Source organism: Paramormyrops kingsleyae, chromosome 22 (genome assembly GCF_048594095.1).
Source record: "Paramormyrops kingsleyae isolate MSU_618 chromosome 22, PKINGS_0.4, whole genome shotgun sequence".
Taxonomy (NCBI): Eukaryota; Metazoa; Chordata; class Actinopteri; order Osteoglossiformes; family Mormyridae; genus Paramormyrops; species Paramormyrops kingsleyae.
The window spans coordinates 5,014,839-5,031,295 of record NC_132818.1 but is presented as its reverse complement, the minus strand read 5'-3'; the positions used below and the strand labels follow the sequence as shown (position 1 = coordinate 5,031,295).

Below are 16,457 nucleotides of genomic sequence, written 5' to 3'. Positions count from 1 at the left end.
ATATTTTATTGGGGCTTTGCAGAGAACAGGATGTTTTTCGTCTAGGATCCTATGTTTAAGCTATAATGAAAGGTCTCTCACTGTGGTAGGAAAGAAGGGAACAAAGCTAAGAGGTGTACCCGCTGCAGATAGCTGAAAATCTCTTCTTCGTTGGTAACGTGGTCTGGAGAGGGCATACCGACCCTGTTCACAACAGTGTACGCAACTTCTTCATATAAAAGGTCCAGCTGCAAAACAAAGGTGGAACCTCAAGCAACAGACACGCAGACATACCTGAAAATCTACATGCATGTACATCCACACACATACATGTCTGCACACATCTATGTATGCTCACATACACGTTTGACATTATAGCACAAAATTGCCATCTGATCAAATATTTTGTCTATCTTACTTCCTAACTCAATTGATGACAAAGCATTGTTTTGTGTTGTATTCCCCAGCTTTGTTTGGCCTGAATAAAGCCCCCATTTCCTCCCGCTGTGCTCACCTCTCTCCTGTTTGCTCGATCCGGAACGCAGGCTGGCTGCACAGGCTCTGCGGGGGGAGGACTTCCACTCTCCCCTTTGCCCTGTAATAGATGAGAACCTTTGCATTAAGCTACCATCAGGCTCTTCTACCCGTGTGCTTTACTGACCTCACTTTTCAGAAGCACATCAACACAACTCCTAACTTAGCCCGTTTAACCCATGAGAGAAAGCAGATATTGTAAAAAACATTGTAAATAAATAAACCAGTACCACATGTAACATACTAAAATAAAATACTATGCCATTACTGAAATGTCAGAAAACACGGGACAGTCACTGAGACAGATCTATGCAGACATTAACATCCTCTTCTTGTCACTGTGACATCCCTGTAGTTGCCGAACAGCCAGACTAGCATATGCCGTGTTCACAGGCACACGATCGTGCTGCGTATCTAATTTTCAGGTCATCTATGGAGGTCTTGGATTACCCAGGCCTGACAGGCACGCTGCATGTTGTCTTGCTTCTGGATAATGTTCTTCATGCGCTCAAAAAATTCTCCATTGCCTTCAGCAACCCTGAAACAAAATAAAAAGCGGGGTAGTTCTCGCTAAGAACAAAGACGCACACTTGCAGTATTGAACAACATATAGATGGAATCTTTGAGGGAGATCACCAATGACATTTTCAAGTTAATATGGAAATTTGGAAACCTTTGAAATCAATGGTAATCTCACATCACTGGAAGTGGGTGTGGACTATCTTGGGTAAGATAGTCACATGACTTGCTCATACTGATTTGTTCTTTCTCTCCCTCATTGTCTGTCATTATTTTTTCCTGTCCTGTGCATGTGTTTCTCCAGTGACCCTAGCCCAGACCTTCTTTCGTGTTGAGCCTGGCTCTCTCCTTATAAAGATGTGGTGTCTTTGCTGTCCCAAGCCCTCCATTAACCCTTGATCTACTCTGACACCCATGTGTCATGTGACACCATTCATTGAACCAATCAGATTTTCTCAGACATTTCTATATGACATTAAACCCATGAATACAATAGCATATCTATGACATGCCAGTATAAAACGTCATGGACTAGGATTGCATGCTGTGTTGCAAAGAGGTGTCAATACAAGTATTACAGTATCAGTTCACTGAAAGGACTGCACCTGGTCAAGGGCATTTGTTTTTGTGAAAAAAAACAAAAGCAAATGAGGCATAGCCTTTATTTGTGGAAGTCTAGACTGACATGTCGGAAACGGAAGCGTCTCACAAATTTGCGTCAATGAGAAAAGTGATTAGGGAGCCACAGATTGCGTGGGTGGCATCATTTAAACCCATAAGCGCTGTAATTTAGATTATTATCCACTCACACACCCAGTTTTAACACTGGTTCCACTGGGAGATTCTTGCTGTATATCCCATTATGAAGCGATGGGATATTTTTACTTCTGAATTAAACTTGTTTAGTCAGGTTTGATTAGTTGTGCAGAGTGGACATCCCAAATCTCCATCCCAAATCTTCATTTGTTTTAAAACTACTTAAATATCATGATAGGGAACATGATGTATTTGAAATAATAGAGATAATTGGCTGTTACATTTATTCTAGGGAAAAGTTATCATTTCTCCAGATCAATGTGTAAAACCTCTTTCTGTTATCAAGTAATAATAGCAATTGAGAGCGCATTTGGTTATTGTTCTGCCACAGACACATGTTATTCAAAGTGATCAGAGCAGTGTTGTTTGGTAAAGTGATCCGACCTACATATACACGACATGCCACGTGCATGCTGCGTTCCCTCTGTGTGTGTGGGGTCTGCGTGTCCTCTGTGTGTGGGGCCTGCGTGTCCTCTGTGTGTGGGGTCTGCGTGTCATCTGTGTGTGGGGCCTGCGTGTCCTCTGTGTGTGGGGTCTGCATGTCCTCTGTGTGTGGGGTCTGCGTGTCCTCTGTGTGTGGGGTCTGCGTGTCCTCTGTGTGTGGGGTCTGCGTGTCCTCTGTGTGTGGGGCCTGCGTGTCCTCTGTGTGTGGGGTCTGCGTGTCCTCTGTGTGTGGGGTCTGCGTGTCCTCTGTGTGTGGGGTCTGCGTGTCCTCTGTGTGTGGGGTCTGCGTGTCCTCTGTGTGTGGGGTCTGCGTGTCCTCTGTGTGTGGGGTCTGCATGTCCTCTGTGTGTGGGGTCTGCATGTCCTCTGTGTCTGGGGTCTGCATGTCCTCTGTGTCTGGGGTCTGCTTGTCCTCTGTGTGTGGGGCCTGCGTGTCCTCTGTGTGTGGGGCCTGCGTGTCCTCTGTGTGTGGGGCCTGCGTGTCCTCTGTGTGTGGGGCCTGCGTGTCCTCTGTGTGTGGGGCCTGCGTGTCCTCTGTGTGTGGGGTCTGCGTGTCCTCTGTGTGTGGGGTCTGCGTGTCCTCTGTGTGTGGGGTCTGCATGTCCTCTGTGTGTGGGGTCTGCGTGTCCTCTGTGTGTGGGGTCTGCGTGTCCTCTGTGCGTGGGGTCTGCATGTCCTTCTTCTCATAATGCATCCTGGACTACCTTTGGTAGGTATTGACCACTGCATACCGGGAACACTCTGATCCAGTCATCCAGCCATTAAGTCGCTCAGATCCAACGTAACAACTTCAAAATCTGACTGTTGACTTGCCTGATATATAATGGCACCCGTGACTGGTGCCATTGTAACGAGATAATCAATGCTACTGTATTCACTTCACCTGTCAGTGGTTTTAATGTTATGGCTGATTGGCGTATGTCTATTTTAAAGGAATGCAGAGAGAACATAAAGGTGCACAGTTAGGCAATTCAATTAGGCAGTCATTTCAGCAAAATTCATGCATCTGTGATTTATAAGCACTGTGATTCGTGGACATGTGCCACCTGAAAGTAAACACTGGGCTTTTGGAAGCAATAAACAATGATATTTCATTTAACTATTGTCACCAAATGGCTGTTTTTTTTTTTTTTACTGGAAGAAGCCTAGAGGGGGGATGATGCTCACATTGTTTCAAAACAGAAGAGCAGCATAAAGCTGGAAGGCTAGTTTAACTGCGTCACCTCGGTAACTGATGAACACAATATGTATTCCATGCCTGAACGCTGACAAAAGCCTATTACTGAGCAGGTTGTATTAAAACCAGCTAAATGTCCCTTAATATGCAGTGTGACTCCACCACATTCCGCAGATACCTAAGTCCAGGTGAAACAAAATGGGGAGATGCTTAGTCTGAGGGGGCCTCACAATGATTTTTCTCAGACTGCTCGATTCCCCTGGTCGCCATGGTGATGGATTTGCCAGGGCATCGCAGACCTTCAGAGATTTCCCTGAGGCATGGCTGAGTGCTGGAAACAGGCTGGACATTAAGGCTGAAGCCAGGGGCGATCTGATCGCCCCTTCGGTTCGTGTCATGCGCCATGTCAATTTCCTGAGGGTCTCAGGGAAGCGTCCACACCCTGCAACAGCCATCCACACATCCATTCAACGTTGCTGAAATATTCATATTTATATTTGTAGATTCAAAAGAAGATTTGCATTTGTTCAAAAGACGATTTACATATCTTTGAAACTGATTTAAAGAGAACAAAAAAAGTCTGCTAAAACAGGAAATTACTTAATGTTATTCATTAGACGCAATGTACCCTTCAGTGTATGGTTTGAGTAATGAGCCAACGAGGCCCAGGTGATGCACTAACTGTGGAAATTCGACTTCTTCCCAAACTCTCATTTCCTGTAGAATTTGCTGGGGGATCATCCAAGCTCATGCACTACAGGTTAGATGCAACGAAGGAATACTGACAATTAGAAGTCAACCACAGAAAGCTATGCAGAAGAAGGGAATGAGCCTACGGACTGTGATGGACCTGGGAAGACTAACTACACAGCTGAGATGACTGAGAAAACTCCACAACAGAGGCTCAGAGAAAACGTTGTACTGCGATTTAACATGTAAGCTACTAAGCTCATAAAATGTATTCTCGTGGTCTGGAAATTTGGGAGCATTACATTCCGTAAATGCCAGTCTCAGCTATTCCCCACTGCATGAGATTTTTAAAATAGCATTTTAAACGACTTTCATGATTTATTTAATATTTGCCACTGAGGACCGGATATACGAACTTAACACAAAAGAAAAAGAATGCTTTATTGGAATTTGTACTAGAGACCTTATTTAGTTTAAAGAATAACCAATCATTATGGGAAATTTAATGCATGTCCTCATATGCATAATGCATTAAGGGGAAAAAACAAAAAAAAAACTTTGTGCAAAGGTACAGCGAAGCTGCAGCACTTATTAACTAAACTGTTAGAGACAGACATGCTTCAGCGCTTGTTAAGAATGACTGCATGCCTTGCGGCTGCACTTGACCAAAAACATGCGCAGCCCATCACATACGCGGACCTGACCATGCACACATGCACCGTTGCCAGCTCTCCCGTACACGCATGCCTGCTAACAAAGATCACACACAGCTTGTGCACTAACCCCTTTCTGTGTTGCTAGGAAACAGTTCCCCCACTCTCTGCCTCTTATTGCCATTCTAATTTTATTTATTTTTTTTTTTAACTTGGACTCATTTCAGCTGGCAAGCCTGTCAAGTCAAAACAAATGTGCACACATACTGTCACAAGTATACACATTCAGCTCATACCGTGTAAACCCTCGGAATTCTCAACGATTAGTCAGACCAGCCATCTTATATACAGTAGCATGAAAGAGAACCAAATACTTTTGTATTCAACAAAGAAATACGTATACCCAAGGAAGCCCACACTGCTACAGACCTACCCTTTTATCGGATAATTTAATACTTTTAATGAAATCTGAAACAAAAGTTAATATAAAATTTCTTTTTGCACATTAAAAAAAAATCTAAAGACATTAATATTGTAATTTTGCGATAGGCCATGACAAAGGGTCCTAGTGCATAAAATGCATAGAAAACCAAAAATATCTTGATGCATCCAGGGAAAGAGCAATGACTCCAACTTCCTTTGAGGATTTGTTGTGGGCTCAAACTCTGTGCCGCAATGACAGGCTGTGTTAATGCGCTGGACTGTCTGCTCCGTATCCCCCGGCTTAGAAGATCTTCCGCGATGCTGTGCCACGGATCTGGAAGCTGTCCTATCCGCCTTATTTACGGACAACATGCCACCAGAGACATTAGTGTTCCTTGCTGCTAATGAAGATCACAAGCGACTTCTGCGAGCTTCCTGTCAGCTTCACAGCAGCACTGGGTGCAGGAAAAGACAAGGCTGAGATATTTACGTCTGCACCATGTTTTCTGAAACAGCAAATGTGTCGTGAGAGAACTTGGTCACATGAGCTCATCCATCGAGCACAGTGGCCTTAGCCAAGGCGCTTTATTATTCTGAGAAAAAAATAGGCAAATTATAATATTTTTAACATCTATATTGTATTTGATAACTTTTGAAAATGCCATGAAATTTGCGCCTCAACAATATGCAAGCAATTGTTTTAATGTGCAAATTTAATACTGTGAACCAGAGTAAAATCCAATAGGCATGTGCAGAGAACAAACTGTGCTCAATTTAACTCGTTCACGTTTCAGCATGAGGGTAGCAGCAGCTTCAAACCGCTTGGCTTCACTTCGCTTCGCGTACTGCTGAGAATCTCGGGGTTCAGCTCAATGTGATGATGTCAATGTCACACTGACCCCTTTGCAATACAGGAAGAGAGGATTTCAGGCCAGAAGATTGCACTTGCTCTTATTAACGTTGGTACAGACTGCGTAACATATTACTTTAGTTCCAAAGTGGATGGATGGAGATATATATATATATATATATAATTGCAGCCTGGTTCTTCCCTGCTTCTCATTAATGAAGGGCTTCTTCCTTGCTTTATGGGACTTCAGTCCTGCTTCTAGGAGCCTCATACAAACTCTCCTAGCAGTGCACTTCACACCTGCACTTAATGCTTCCCATTCTTGCAAAAGTCCTTCTGCCCTCTACCTGGCTGGTTTCTGGTCCTTCCCAGTGTCTCCTGCTTCACTTTGTTCTTGTGTTCTGTTGTCTTAGAAACTTTGAACGTGGATGCAACCTGCTGCTCAGTGTAGCCTTCTGCCAGTACAACCACGATTAAACCAACAGAGTGCTCTTCTAATGTTTCATACATATCAAAATCTGCAGACTACTTTGGAGTTTATTACAAGACTATGAGACATTATTAATGATTATTCTGAAAATTCATAGAATAAACTGCTATGTTTTAAGTACTATAGCAGTAATACAAAAGAAGCCATTTTACATGGCATATAGAAAGATTTTTTCTGTCCTTTTGTGAATAACTTAAATGACAGCCCATGTAAATAATTTGCCAGCCACAATAAACAAGATAAAATGCATTAACATATCTATGAATATGTGACCATGGGTCATTCAGCATTCCACGGCTGTCCATACAAGATATAACTATTTAAATAATACTGTCTGTGCCAAGTACCTAAAAGTAATGAAGCGTAAAATGTAATTCACTGTCATTTCTCTGCAGAACACTGGCCTGGTATTGTTCCTAAATCCTTTTAAAATCGGAGAATGTACCCAACCAATAGTACAATAATCATTTATTTCCAAATTTACTCCAATAAACTGAGCATTGTGTGCAGCAAGAGCAGAAAGAATAAAATAAAAAGGATAATTGAATTGAAGTTATTTTTTCCCCTGACGTTTGAGTTGTGCATGACCGTGAGAGAGCAGTATGAATGTTATTATAACGCGGAATGTTGGCATGAAAACTATTTTGGAAGTGTTCAGTTTTTTCATTCTTGTAGTTAAGTTTGATTCATTCACACCCTGGTAAATACAGCAAATACAGCCTGGTCTTGAGCAGAGCGTCAGTGTGCTGTGGATAGAACAGCTCAGAGCACCGGCACAAACTCACCCGTGTACTGGGAGGTCTGGGACAGGCGCGGCCGGGGGGCTGCTGGCCTGGGCGGCTGGCTCTCTCCTCCCCCGCAGCGATTGGCTTCTCTGCACCTGCCGCATCACGCTGCTCTTGAGTTCCAGCAGCGTCGACATGTTCATTGGCTACCTGCGACAGGGGGGCGGGTACAGGGCCTGAAGCATCCAATCATGTCACAGAATACAGGCTGAAGCTACAGGTAGAAAGCAGCTTGACCAGAGACGCTCTTTGGTAAGTTTGCTGAAGGAATTCGCTTCAAATTGCAATGAAACCTCAGAACCCCAATTTTTTATTTCATTTTTACTTTTTTAATGACATAATAATATAAATTTCAATTTGCATTGCCAGATACAATACGATTACAAGATCAAACACATCCACAAAACAGGCAGTTGTAATTGTGTATGTCTCTCAATGTCTACAACGCATACCATACGCTGTCCAGCACAAAGTGGACTCTTTGGAACAGGCAATTTTCAGTAACTGCTTCTCCAATTCAGGGGAACAGGGGGCCCAGAGCCTACGGGCACAAGGCAGGGAACAGTGCAGGATGGGGCACGCCACCCATCACACGGGCACGCCACCCATCACAGGGCGCACTGACACGGGCACGCCACCCATCACAGGGCACGCTCACACGGGCACGCCACCCATCACAGGGCACGCTCACACGGGCACACCACCCATCACAGGGCACACTCACACGGGCACACCTATGGGCAATTTTGCAGCCTCCACACACAGAGCCATGGTAGAGACTGAAACCCAGTTCCCAGAGGTGTGAGCTAACCAGTGCACTATCTGACCGCCCTTTCAGGAACAACCAGCTAAGTATTAAATTGCTTCAAAACATTGAACCAGACCTGTCAGTACAGTTACTGTCGTCCACCAAACAAGATCTATGGAAGCCACATACAGTATCTATGATTTTTCACTATTGCTGAAAAAAAACTTTCACAATTTCAAGCACATTAAAGAATGTTTTTTTGAGTTTTTTTTTGCCACCTTTCTCTGGATTCGCTTGTAGATTGATTTTAAATTGGGTTCTGACTGAGTTCTGGGGAGCATCTGGCACTGTGATTGTACATGATTTAACTGACTCGTCCAGCTTGTAGAAGACATCTGATGCGTGCTGAGGCAGCCCTGAGCGTTACTGATGAGAGGGAAATGGAAGAGGCCACTCTGAGAATCTACTAATAAAGGGAAGAATGACACAAAAATTCAGGAGAGTTTATGCATGATAAATTATATATGGACAGAACATAGGTACTGAACTACAGGTCCTGAACTGCCAAAATATAGGATGTAACAAGAAGGGAAAATTAGGTGTTTTGCTGAAGGCAGCCTGGAGGTGCAGTCGCTGACACAGCCGTACCTATGCGAGTGAGCATGTTCCCCCCTGACACAGCCGTACCTATGCGGAGTGTGCATGTCCCCCCCTGACACAGCCCTACCTATGCGGAGTGTGCATGTCCCCCCCTGACACAGCCCTACCTATGCGGAGTGTGCATGTCCCCCCTCTGACACAGCCCTACCTATGCGGAGTGAGCATGTTCCCCTCTGACACAGCCGTACCTATGCGAGTGAGCATGTTCCCCCCTGACACAGCCCTACCTATGTGGAGTGTGCATGTTCCCCCCTGACACAGCCGTACCTATGCGGAGTGTGCATGTCCCACCCTGACACAGCCCTACCTATGCGGAGTGAGCATGTTCCCCTCTGACACAGCCGTACCTATGCGGAGTGTGCATGTTCCCCCCTGACACAGCCGTACCTATGCGGAGTGAGCATGTTCCCCCCTGACACAACCCTACCTATGCGGAGTGTGCATGTTCCCCTCTGACACAGCCCTACCTATGCGGAGTGAGCATGTTCCCCCCTGACACAGCCCTACCTATGCGGAGTGTGCATGTTCCCCTCTGACACAGCCCTACCTATGCGGAGTGAGCATGTTCCTCCCTGACACAGCCCTACCTATGCGGAGTGTGCATGTCCCCCCCTGACACAGCCCTACCTATGCGGAGTGAGCATGTTCCCCTCTGACACAGCCGTACCTATGCGGAGTGAGCATGTTCCCCTCTGACACAGCCGTACCTATGCGGAGTGTGCATGTTCCCCCCTGACACAGCCGTACCTATGCGGAGTGTGCATGTTCCCCCCCTGACACAGCCGTACCTATGCGGAGTTTGCATGTTCCCTTCTGACACAGCCCTACCTATGCGGAGTGTGCATGTTCCCCCCTGACACAGCCCTACCTATGCGGAGTGTGCATGTTCCCCCTTGACACAGCCCTACCTATGCGGAGTGTGCATGTCCCCCCCTGACACAGCCCTACCTATGCGGAGTGAGCATGTTCCCCTCTGACACAGCCGTACCTATGCGGAGTGTGCATGTTCCCCCCTGACACAGCCGTACCTATGCGGAGTGAGCATGTTCCCCCCTGACACAACCCTACCTATGCGGAGTGTGCATGTTCCCCCCTGACACAGCCCTACCTATGCGGAGTGAGCATGTTCCCCCCTGACACAGCCCTACCTATGCGGAGTGAGCATGTTCCCCTCTGACACAGCCGTACCTATGCGAGTGAGCATGTTCCCCCCTGACACAGCCCTACCTATGCGGAGTGTGCATGTCCCCCCCTGACACAGCCCTACCTATGCGGAGTGAGCATGTTCCCCTCTGACACAGCCGTACCTATGCGGAGTGTGCATGTTCCCCCCTGACACAGCCGTACCTATGCGGAATGAGCATGTTCCCCCCTGACACAACCCTACCTATGCGGAGTGTGCATGTTCCCCTCTGACACAGCCCTACCTATGCGGAGTGAGCATGTTCCCCCCTGACACAGCCCTACCTATGCGGAGTGTGCATGTTCCCCTCTGACACAGCCCTACCTATGCGGAGTGAGCATGTTCCTCCCTGACACAGCCCTACCTATGCGGAGTGTGCATGTCCCCCCCTTGACACAGCCCTACCTATGCGGAGTGTGCATGTCCCCCCCTGACACAGCCCTACCTATGCGGAGTGAGCATGTTCCCCTCTGACACAGCCGTACCTATGCGGAGTGTGCATGTTCCCCCCTGACACAGCCCTACCTATGCGGAGTGAGCATGTTCCCCTCTGACACAGCCGTACCTATGCGGAGTGTGCATGTTCCCCCCTGACACAGCCGTACCTATGCGGAGTGAGCATGTTCCCCCCTGACACAATCCTACCTATGCGGAGTGTGCATGTTCCCCTCTGACACAGCCCTACCTATGCGGAGTGAGCATGTTCCCCCCTGACACAGCCCTACCTATGCGGAGTGTGCATGTTCCCCCCTGACACAGCCCTACCTATGCGGAGTGAGCATGTTCCTCCCTGACACAGCCCTACCTATGCGGAGTGTGCATGTCCCCCCCTGACACAGCCCTACCTATGCGGAGTGAGCATGTTCCTCCCTGACACAGCCCTACCTATGCGGAGTGTGCATGTCCCCCCCTGACACAGCCCTACCTATGCGGAGTGAGCATGTTCCCCTCTGACACAGCCGTACCTATGCGGAGTGAGCATGTTCCCCTCTGACACAGCCGTACCTATGCGGAGTGTGCATGTTCCCCCCTGACACAGCCGTACCTATGCGGAGTGTGCATGTTCCCCCCCTGACACAGCCGTACCTATGCGGAGTGTGCATGTTCCCTTCTGACACAGCCCTACCTATGCGGAGTGTGCATGTTCCCCCCTGACACAGCCCTACCTATGCAGAGTGTGCATGTTCCCCCTTGACACAGCCCTACCTATGCGGAGTGTGCATGTCCCCCCCTTGACACAGCCCTACCTATGCGGAGTGTGCATGTCCCCCCCTGACACAGCCCTACCTATGCGGAGTGAGCATGTTCCCCTCTGACACAGCCGTACCTATGCGGAGTGTGCATGTTCCCCCCTGACACAGCCCTACCTATGCGGAGTGAGCATGTTCCCCTCTGACACAGCCGTACCTATGCGGAGTGTGCATGTTCCCCCCTGACACAGCCGTACCTATGCGGAGTGAGCATGTTCCCCCCTGACACTACCCTACCTATGCGGAGTGTGCATGTTCCCCTCTGACACAGCCCTACCTATGCGGAGTGAGCATGTTCCCCCCTGACACAGCCCTACCTATGCGGAGTGTGCATGTTCCCCTCTGACACAGCCCTACCTATGCGGAGTGAGCATGTTCCTCCCTGACACAGCCCTACCTATGCGGAGTGTGCATGTCCCCCCCTGACACAGCCCTACCTATGCAGAGTGAGCATGTTCCTCCCTGACACAGCCCTACCTATGCGGAGTGTGCATGTCCCCCCCTGACACAGCCCTACCTATGCGGAGTGAGCATGTTCCCCTCTGACACAGCCGTACCTATGCGGAGTGAGCATGTTCCCCTCTGACACAGCCGTACCTATGCGGAGTGTGCATGTTCCCCCCTGACACAGCCGTACCTATGCGGAGTGTGCATGTTCCCTTCTGACACAGCCCTACCTATGCGGAGTGTGCATGTTCCCCCCTGACACAGCCCTACCTATGCGGAGTGTGCATGTTCCCCCTTGACACAGCCCTACCTATGCGGAATGTGCATGTTCCCCCCTGACACAGCCCTACCTCCTCAGGCTTCCACCACAGGGGACACATTATTTATGGTGCACCCGTAGGCAGCCTAGTAAATCAGGGTCTGCTAGTTATGAAGAGTTGGTTAAGATTTGGTAACTGATCATGATCATGTGGTTCACTTGATTTTAATTTCCTTCAAACCCTTCACTGTGAACGTGAGCCTGGCTTTCTGTTTATTTGAATTTACTGTGCATGTTCCCTTCTGACACAGCCCTACCTATGCGGAGTGTGCATGTTCCCCCCTGACACAGCCCTACCTATGCAGAGTGTGCATGTTCCCCCTTGACACAGCCCTACCTATGCGGAGTGTGCATGTCCCCCCCTTGACACAGCCCTACCTATGCGGAGTGTGCATGTCCCCCCCTGACACAGCCCTACCTATGCGGAGTGAGCATGTTCCCCTCTGACACAGCCGTACCTATGCGGAGTGTGCATGTTCCCCCCTGACACAGCCCTACCTATGCGGAGTGAGCATGTTCCCCTCTGACACAGCCGTACCTATGCGGAGTGTGCATGTTCCCCCCTGACACAGCCGTACCTATGCGGAGTGAGCATGTTCCCCCCTGACACTACCCTACCTATGCGGAGTGTGCATGTTCCCCTCTGACACAGCCCTACCTATGCGGAGTGAGCATGTTCCCCCCTGACACAGCCCTACCTATGCGGAGTGTGCATGTTCCCCTCTGACACAGCCCTACCTATGCGGAGTGAGCATGTTCCTCCCTGACACAGCCCTACCTATGCGGAGTGTGCATGTCCCCCCCTGACACAGCCCTACCTATGCAGAGTGAGCATGTTCCTCCCTGACACAGCCCTACCTATGCGGAGTGTGCATGTCCCCCCCTGACACAGCCCTACCTATGCGGAGTGAGCATGTTCCCCTCTGACACAGCCGTACCTATGCGGAGTGAGCATGTTCCCCTCTGACACAGCCGTACCTATGCGGAGTGTGCATGTTCCCCCCTGACACAGCCGTACCTATGCGGAGTGTGCATGTTCCCTTCTGACACAGCCCTACCTATGCGGAGTGTGCATGTTCCCCCCTGACACAGCCCTACCTATGCGGAGTGTGCATGTTCCCCCTTGACACAGCCCTACCTATGCGGAATGTGCATGTTCCCCCCTGACACAGCCCTACCTCCTCAGGCTTCCACCACAGGGGACACATTATTTATGGTGCACCCGTAGGCAGCCTAGTAAATCAGGGTCTGCTAGTTATGAAGAGTTGGTTAAGATTTGGTAACTGATCATGATCATGTGGTTCACTTGATTTTAATTTCCTTCAAACCCTTCACTGTGAACGTGAGCCTGGCTTTCTGTTTATTTGAATTTACTGTCCTCCTCTAGGGGGGTCCGTGGACTTGAACCCTACCAGAAAAATGCGCCTACATCAAAACTGTTAGAGCCACTGGAGCTCTTCATCGTGGGAATGACGAGACTGAACCTGTAAGATTCCTCTGCAGAAACCACACAAAGGTGTGACCACATGGATGAAGGACCCTCAGATCACGACTCTTTGCCGACACTCAGTGGAATGATTTCTGTGATCTTGGGAGTGCCCCAAAGCCTGTTCATGAACTAAAAGAAACGTGAAAAAAAATCTGAGTATTTATCTGTAAAATAACGATGACCTTCAGTAATCTGACCACATCAAGCCCAGATGCTTTGTAACGAGTCCAGGTACATTGTATAGAATAGAGTTAGTCAGCTCAGTTTCCTGTGTCTCTGATTACATTAGCCGACATCAAATTTGGTGAATAATATCAAATTACATTTTTTCAAACACACTTCATAAACAAACGTTTTTAGTATATTTAGTTTTGCTCCAGCACGTCTGGTTTTTCTGTGATTTCGACTTAACTTTTTTTCACATTCAATGCATTGCATATCAGTCATATAAAATAACCAGCAACCTGTCATAGACTAACTTTTCGTACAAACTATTCAGCAGGGTTTACAGGCAGCTTGCAGTTATGTAAACTTACAGGTATGCTGCTGCAGGTCCACTGACGCCGACCTTTGTATGCAGAACTAAGGTCCGCTTTCAGGTTCTGTCACTCAGTACCGGAAGGCGGACCACAGATAAGAAGATTGCTGAGGGACAGTGTACTTGCAGCCAAAATGGTGACAGTGGAGAGGCAAGCCTGGGAGGAATTACGTAAAGTCCTTGATGGATTTCTCGGAAACAAGAAGTCATCCGACTATGAGGTTCACGTCAAGGATATGATACGTCGTTTTCAAGATCTTGGATGTAGAATGAGTGTCAAGATGCATTTCCTAGACTCCCTGCACCTTGATTACTTTCCTGAAAATTTGGGTAAGTATAGTAAGGAACAAGGTGAGAGATATCACCGAGATATTAGTGAAATGGAGTGAAGATACCAAAGACGTTGGAATGTAAATATGATGGCTGATTATTGTACAGACAAAGTCCTGATGCTTCATACAAAAGAAAATCATACCGGAAACAGTTTCGCAGTGCTAAGTGACCAGCAAAGACAGGATGAACTATTTCTTTAATGTAACATTTGCTGTAATTTATGTTGAACTTTAATTGTACATTGTGACAAAACCAGAAGTGTGGTGGCAAATTGGAAGCCATATTCTGAAACTACATGAAAAACTGTAGAACATGCACTTGTTTTTGTTAAATCACCTAACAAAAAATTTGAAAATGTCGGCTGGTGTTATTCATTAACACATTGACATGACACATCCGTGTTTATTCACTGGCGGCCGCACAGGGCGACACAATGAGGGAGGTGCCTGTGTTTGGGTTGTGCGGAAGCATGAATGACATCCAGTATCAGCGGGGTACTGTTTTTGGGGGTCTACCGCAACTTGTTCACTTTTTTCCTGCATAATTCATGGTGCTGCATCAGTGGAGAGGATGTTCAGAGATTTTGCGGAGGACTACAGCAAGCTGCTATACACTGGGGATGCTGTTAAAAGCCTGTGTCTCACTGAAAGGGTAGCTAGTGTTTCCCCTGAGAGCCAATAAGCGAACTCGTTGAGCGAACTCTGAAGTGGCGACACCTGGTGGAGAAAAAAATCGACCTGCACAGCAGGAACCCTGGTACTATCCACAGGCTTCCATAGCACAGGTGCTCCGGAGCACCAGCAGGTGCAGCCAAGCCCTAACTGTGTGTCTGCATAGGGGACAATGTTTCTTTCAAATACCCCCCCTCCCCCCACCCCCCACATGACTTTGGAAGCTCAGCAGCCTGAACCTCTCCTCTGGTGGGAAGGTGGGTCTCTATGGTAACGGTTGGTGGAGAAGAACAGTTATCCCAGGTACGCAGTACTCCAATACGGAGATAATACTCCAATACCCTGAGAGGCTGCGCGAGGAACAACCAGGGTGGCTCATTATATCCATCTCAGTGGGCTGTTCTGGTCTGGTCATCCTTCTAGGGTTCGGAACAATTTCCTCTGACACTTTTACTCTTCTTTCTATCTATAAGGCTTACTGCACATATGATATAGAACTAAAGTTATTTGTTAGTATTTCATATAGGCACAGAATATTAAGTAAAACATTAATCTTAGTCTTTCTGAGATAGTTCAATGGTTCATGAGAACCTTCATCTGTAACAAAAGCGTGATTCTTCACTTGACGGCTGCTGCTGTAAGGAGACCCTCTTATAGATGCTATGTTCGGCGTGAAGTAAAATCATCCTCCCCCCGTGTGTGGGTTCTCCCGACTCTGAGTCTGCGCTAAAACATGCCTTAAAACAGTCAGTAAAACAGAAGTTAAAACGGCACCTGACTCAGCATCAGTTCTATTTATTCTGCATACTTCAACAAGCAAGTGTGTGAAATCGGATGCTGTCGCTGTGGAATGACCATGGAGAGAATGTCACTGACTGTAGCTGCTAATCGCGGGAATCACCATTTACCCATCTGCTGCGAAAGTGGGAAATACGATTGTAAAAGCAAATCAACGTGTTTAACAATAACCTGAAAGTGACATTTCATGCTGTATATGACAGGGAAATGTATGGCTGTTGGCCAAGCAGCACCCTTTAAAGCAACAGTCATCAATCCCATATAGCGGACAGGAAAAGAGAGTGAATTCAGTCAGTGACTTACATTGTAGCCTCCGTTCCATTAGAACTGATACTGTAATCTTACTGTATATGAAATGCACTTCTCTCCAGATTACTCCCTTTATAGAGGTGGTGACGTGGTTCTCAGTCTAATTGGGATTGGAGACCCGTGCTTTAAGGCATATGTGAAATTGATTAGTTACATTGTTGTTTTTGTCATTTTTTAAGCTTAGAAATCACATCCAACAGAGCAACCAAGCGCTTACTAGGAATCACAATCTTCATGACATAGGTGCAAGGCATTGAATAATTCCAGTCATAAAAAAATCTTCTTAATTATAATCCTTGTTACATATTATGATGAGCCTAACAGGTAGAAGGAAGATGCTATGAATTTTAAC

The 16,457-nt window shown here is 47.3% G+C and overlaps 1 protein-coding gene across 2 annotated transcripts in view; it reads right to left on the bottom strand.

The window, feature by feature from the left end:
• baiap3 (BAI1 associated protein 3) overlaps positions 1-16,457 on the bottom strand; it is a 45,347-nt gene that overhangs the window by 21,731 nt on the left and 7,159 nt on the right. For both annotated transcript variants that reach the window (XM_023816520.2, XM_023816519.2), the window contains exons 2-5: positions 7,361-7,510; positions 964-1,051; positions 494-574; positions 120-227 (exon numbers count right to left, since the gene is read on the bottom strand). In XM_023816520.2, the coding sequence (XP_023672288.1) occupies positions 120-227; positions 494-574; positions 964-1,051; positions 7,361-7,503 (420 nt within the window). In that variant the 5' untranslated portion in view covers positions 7,504-7,510. The remainder of the gene's footprint in view (positions 1-119; positions 228-493; positions 575-963; positions 1,052-7,360; positions 7,511-16,457) is intronic.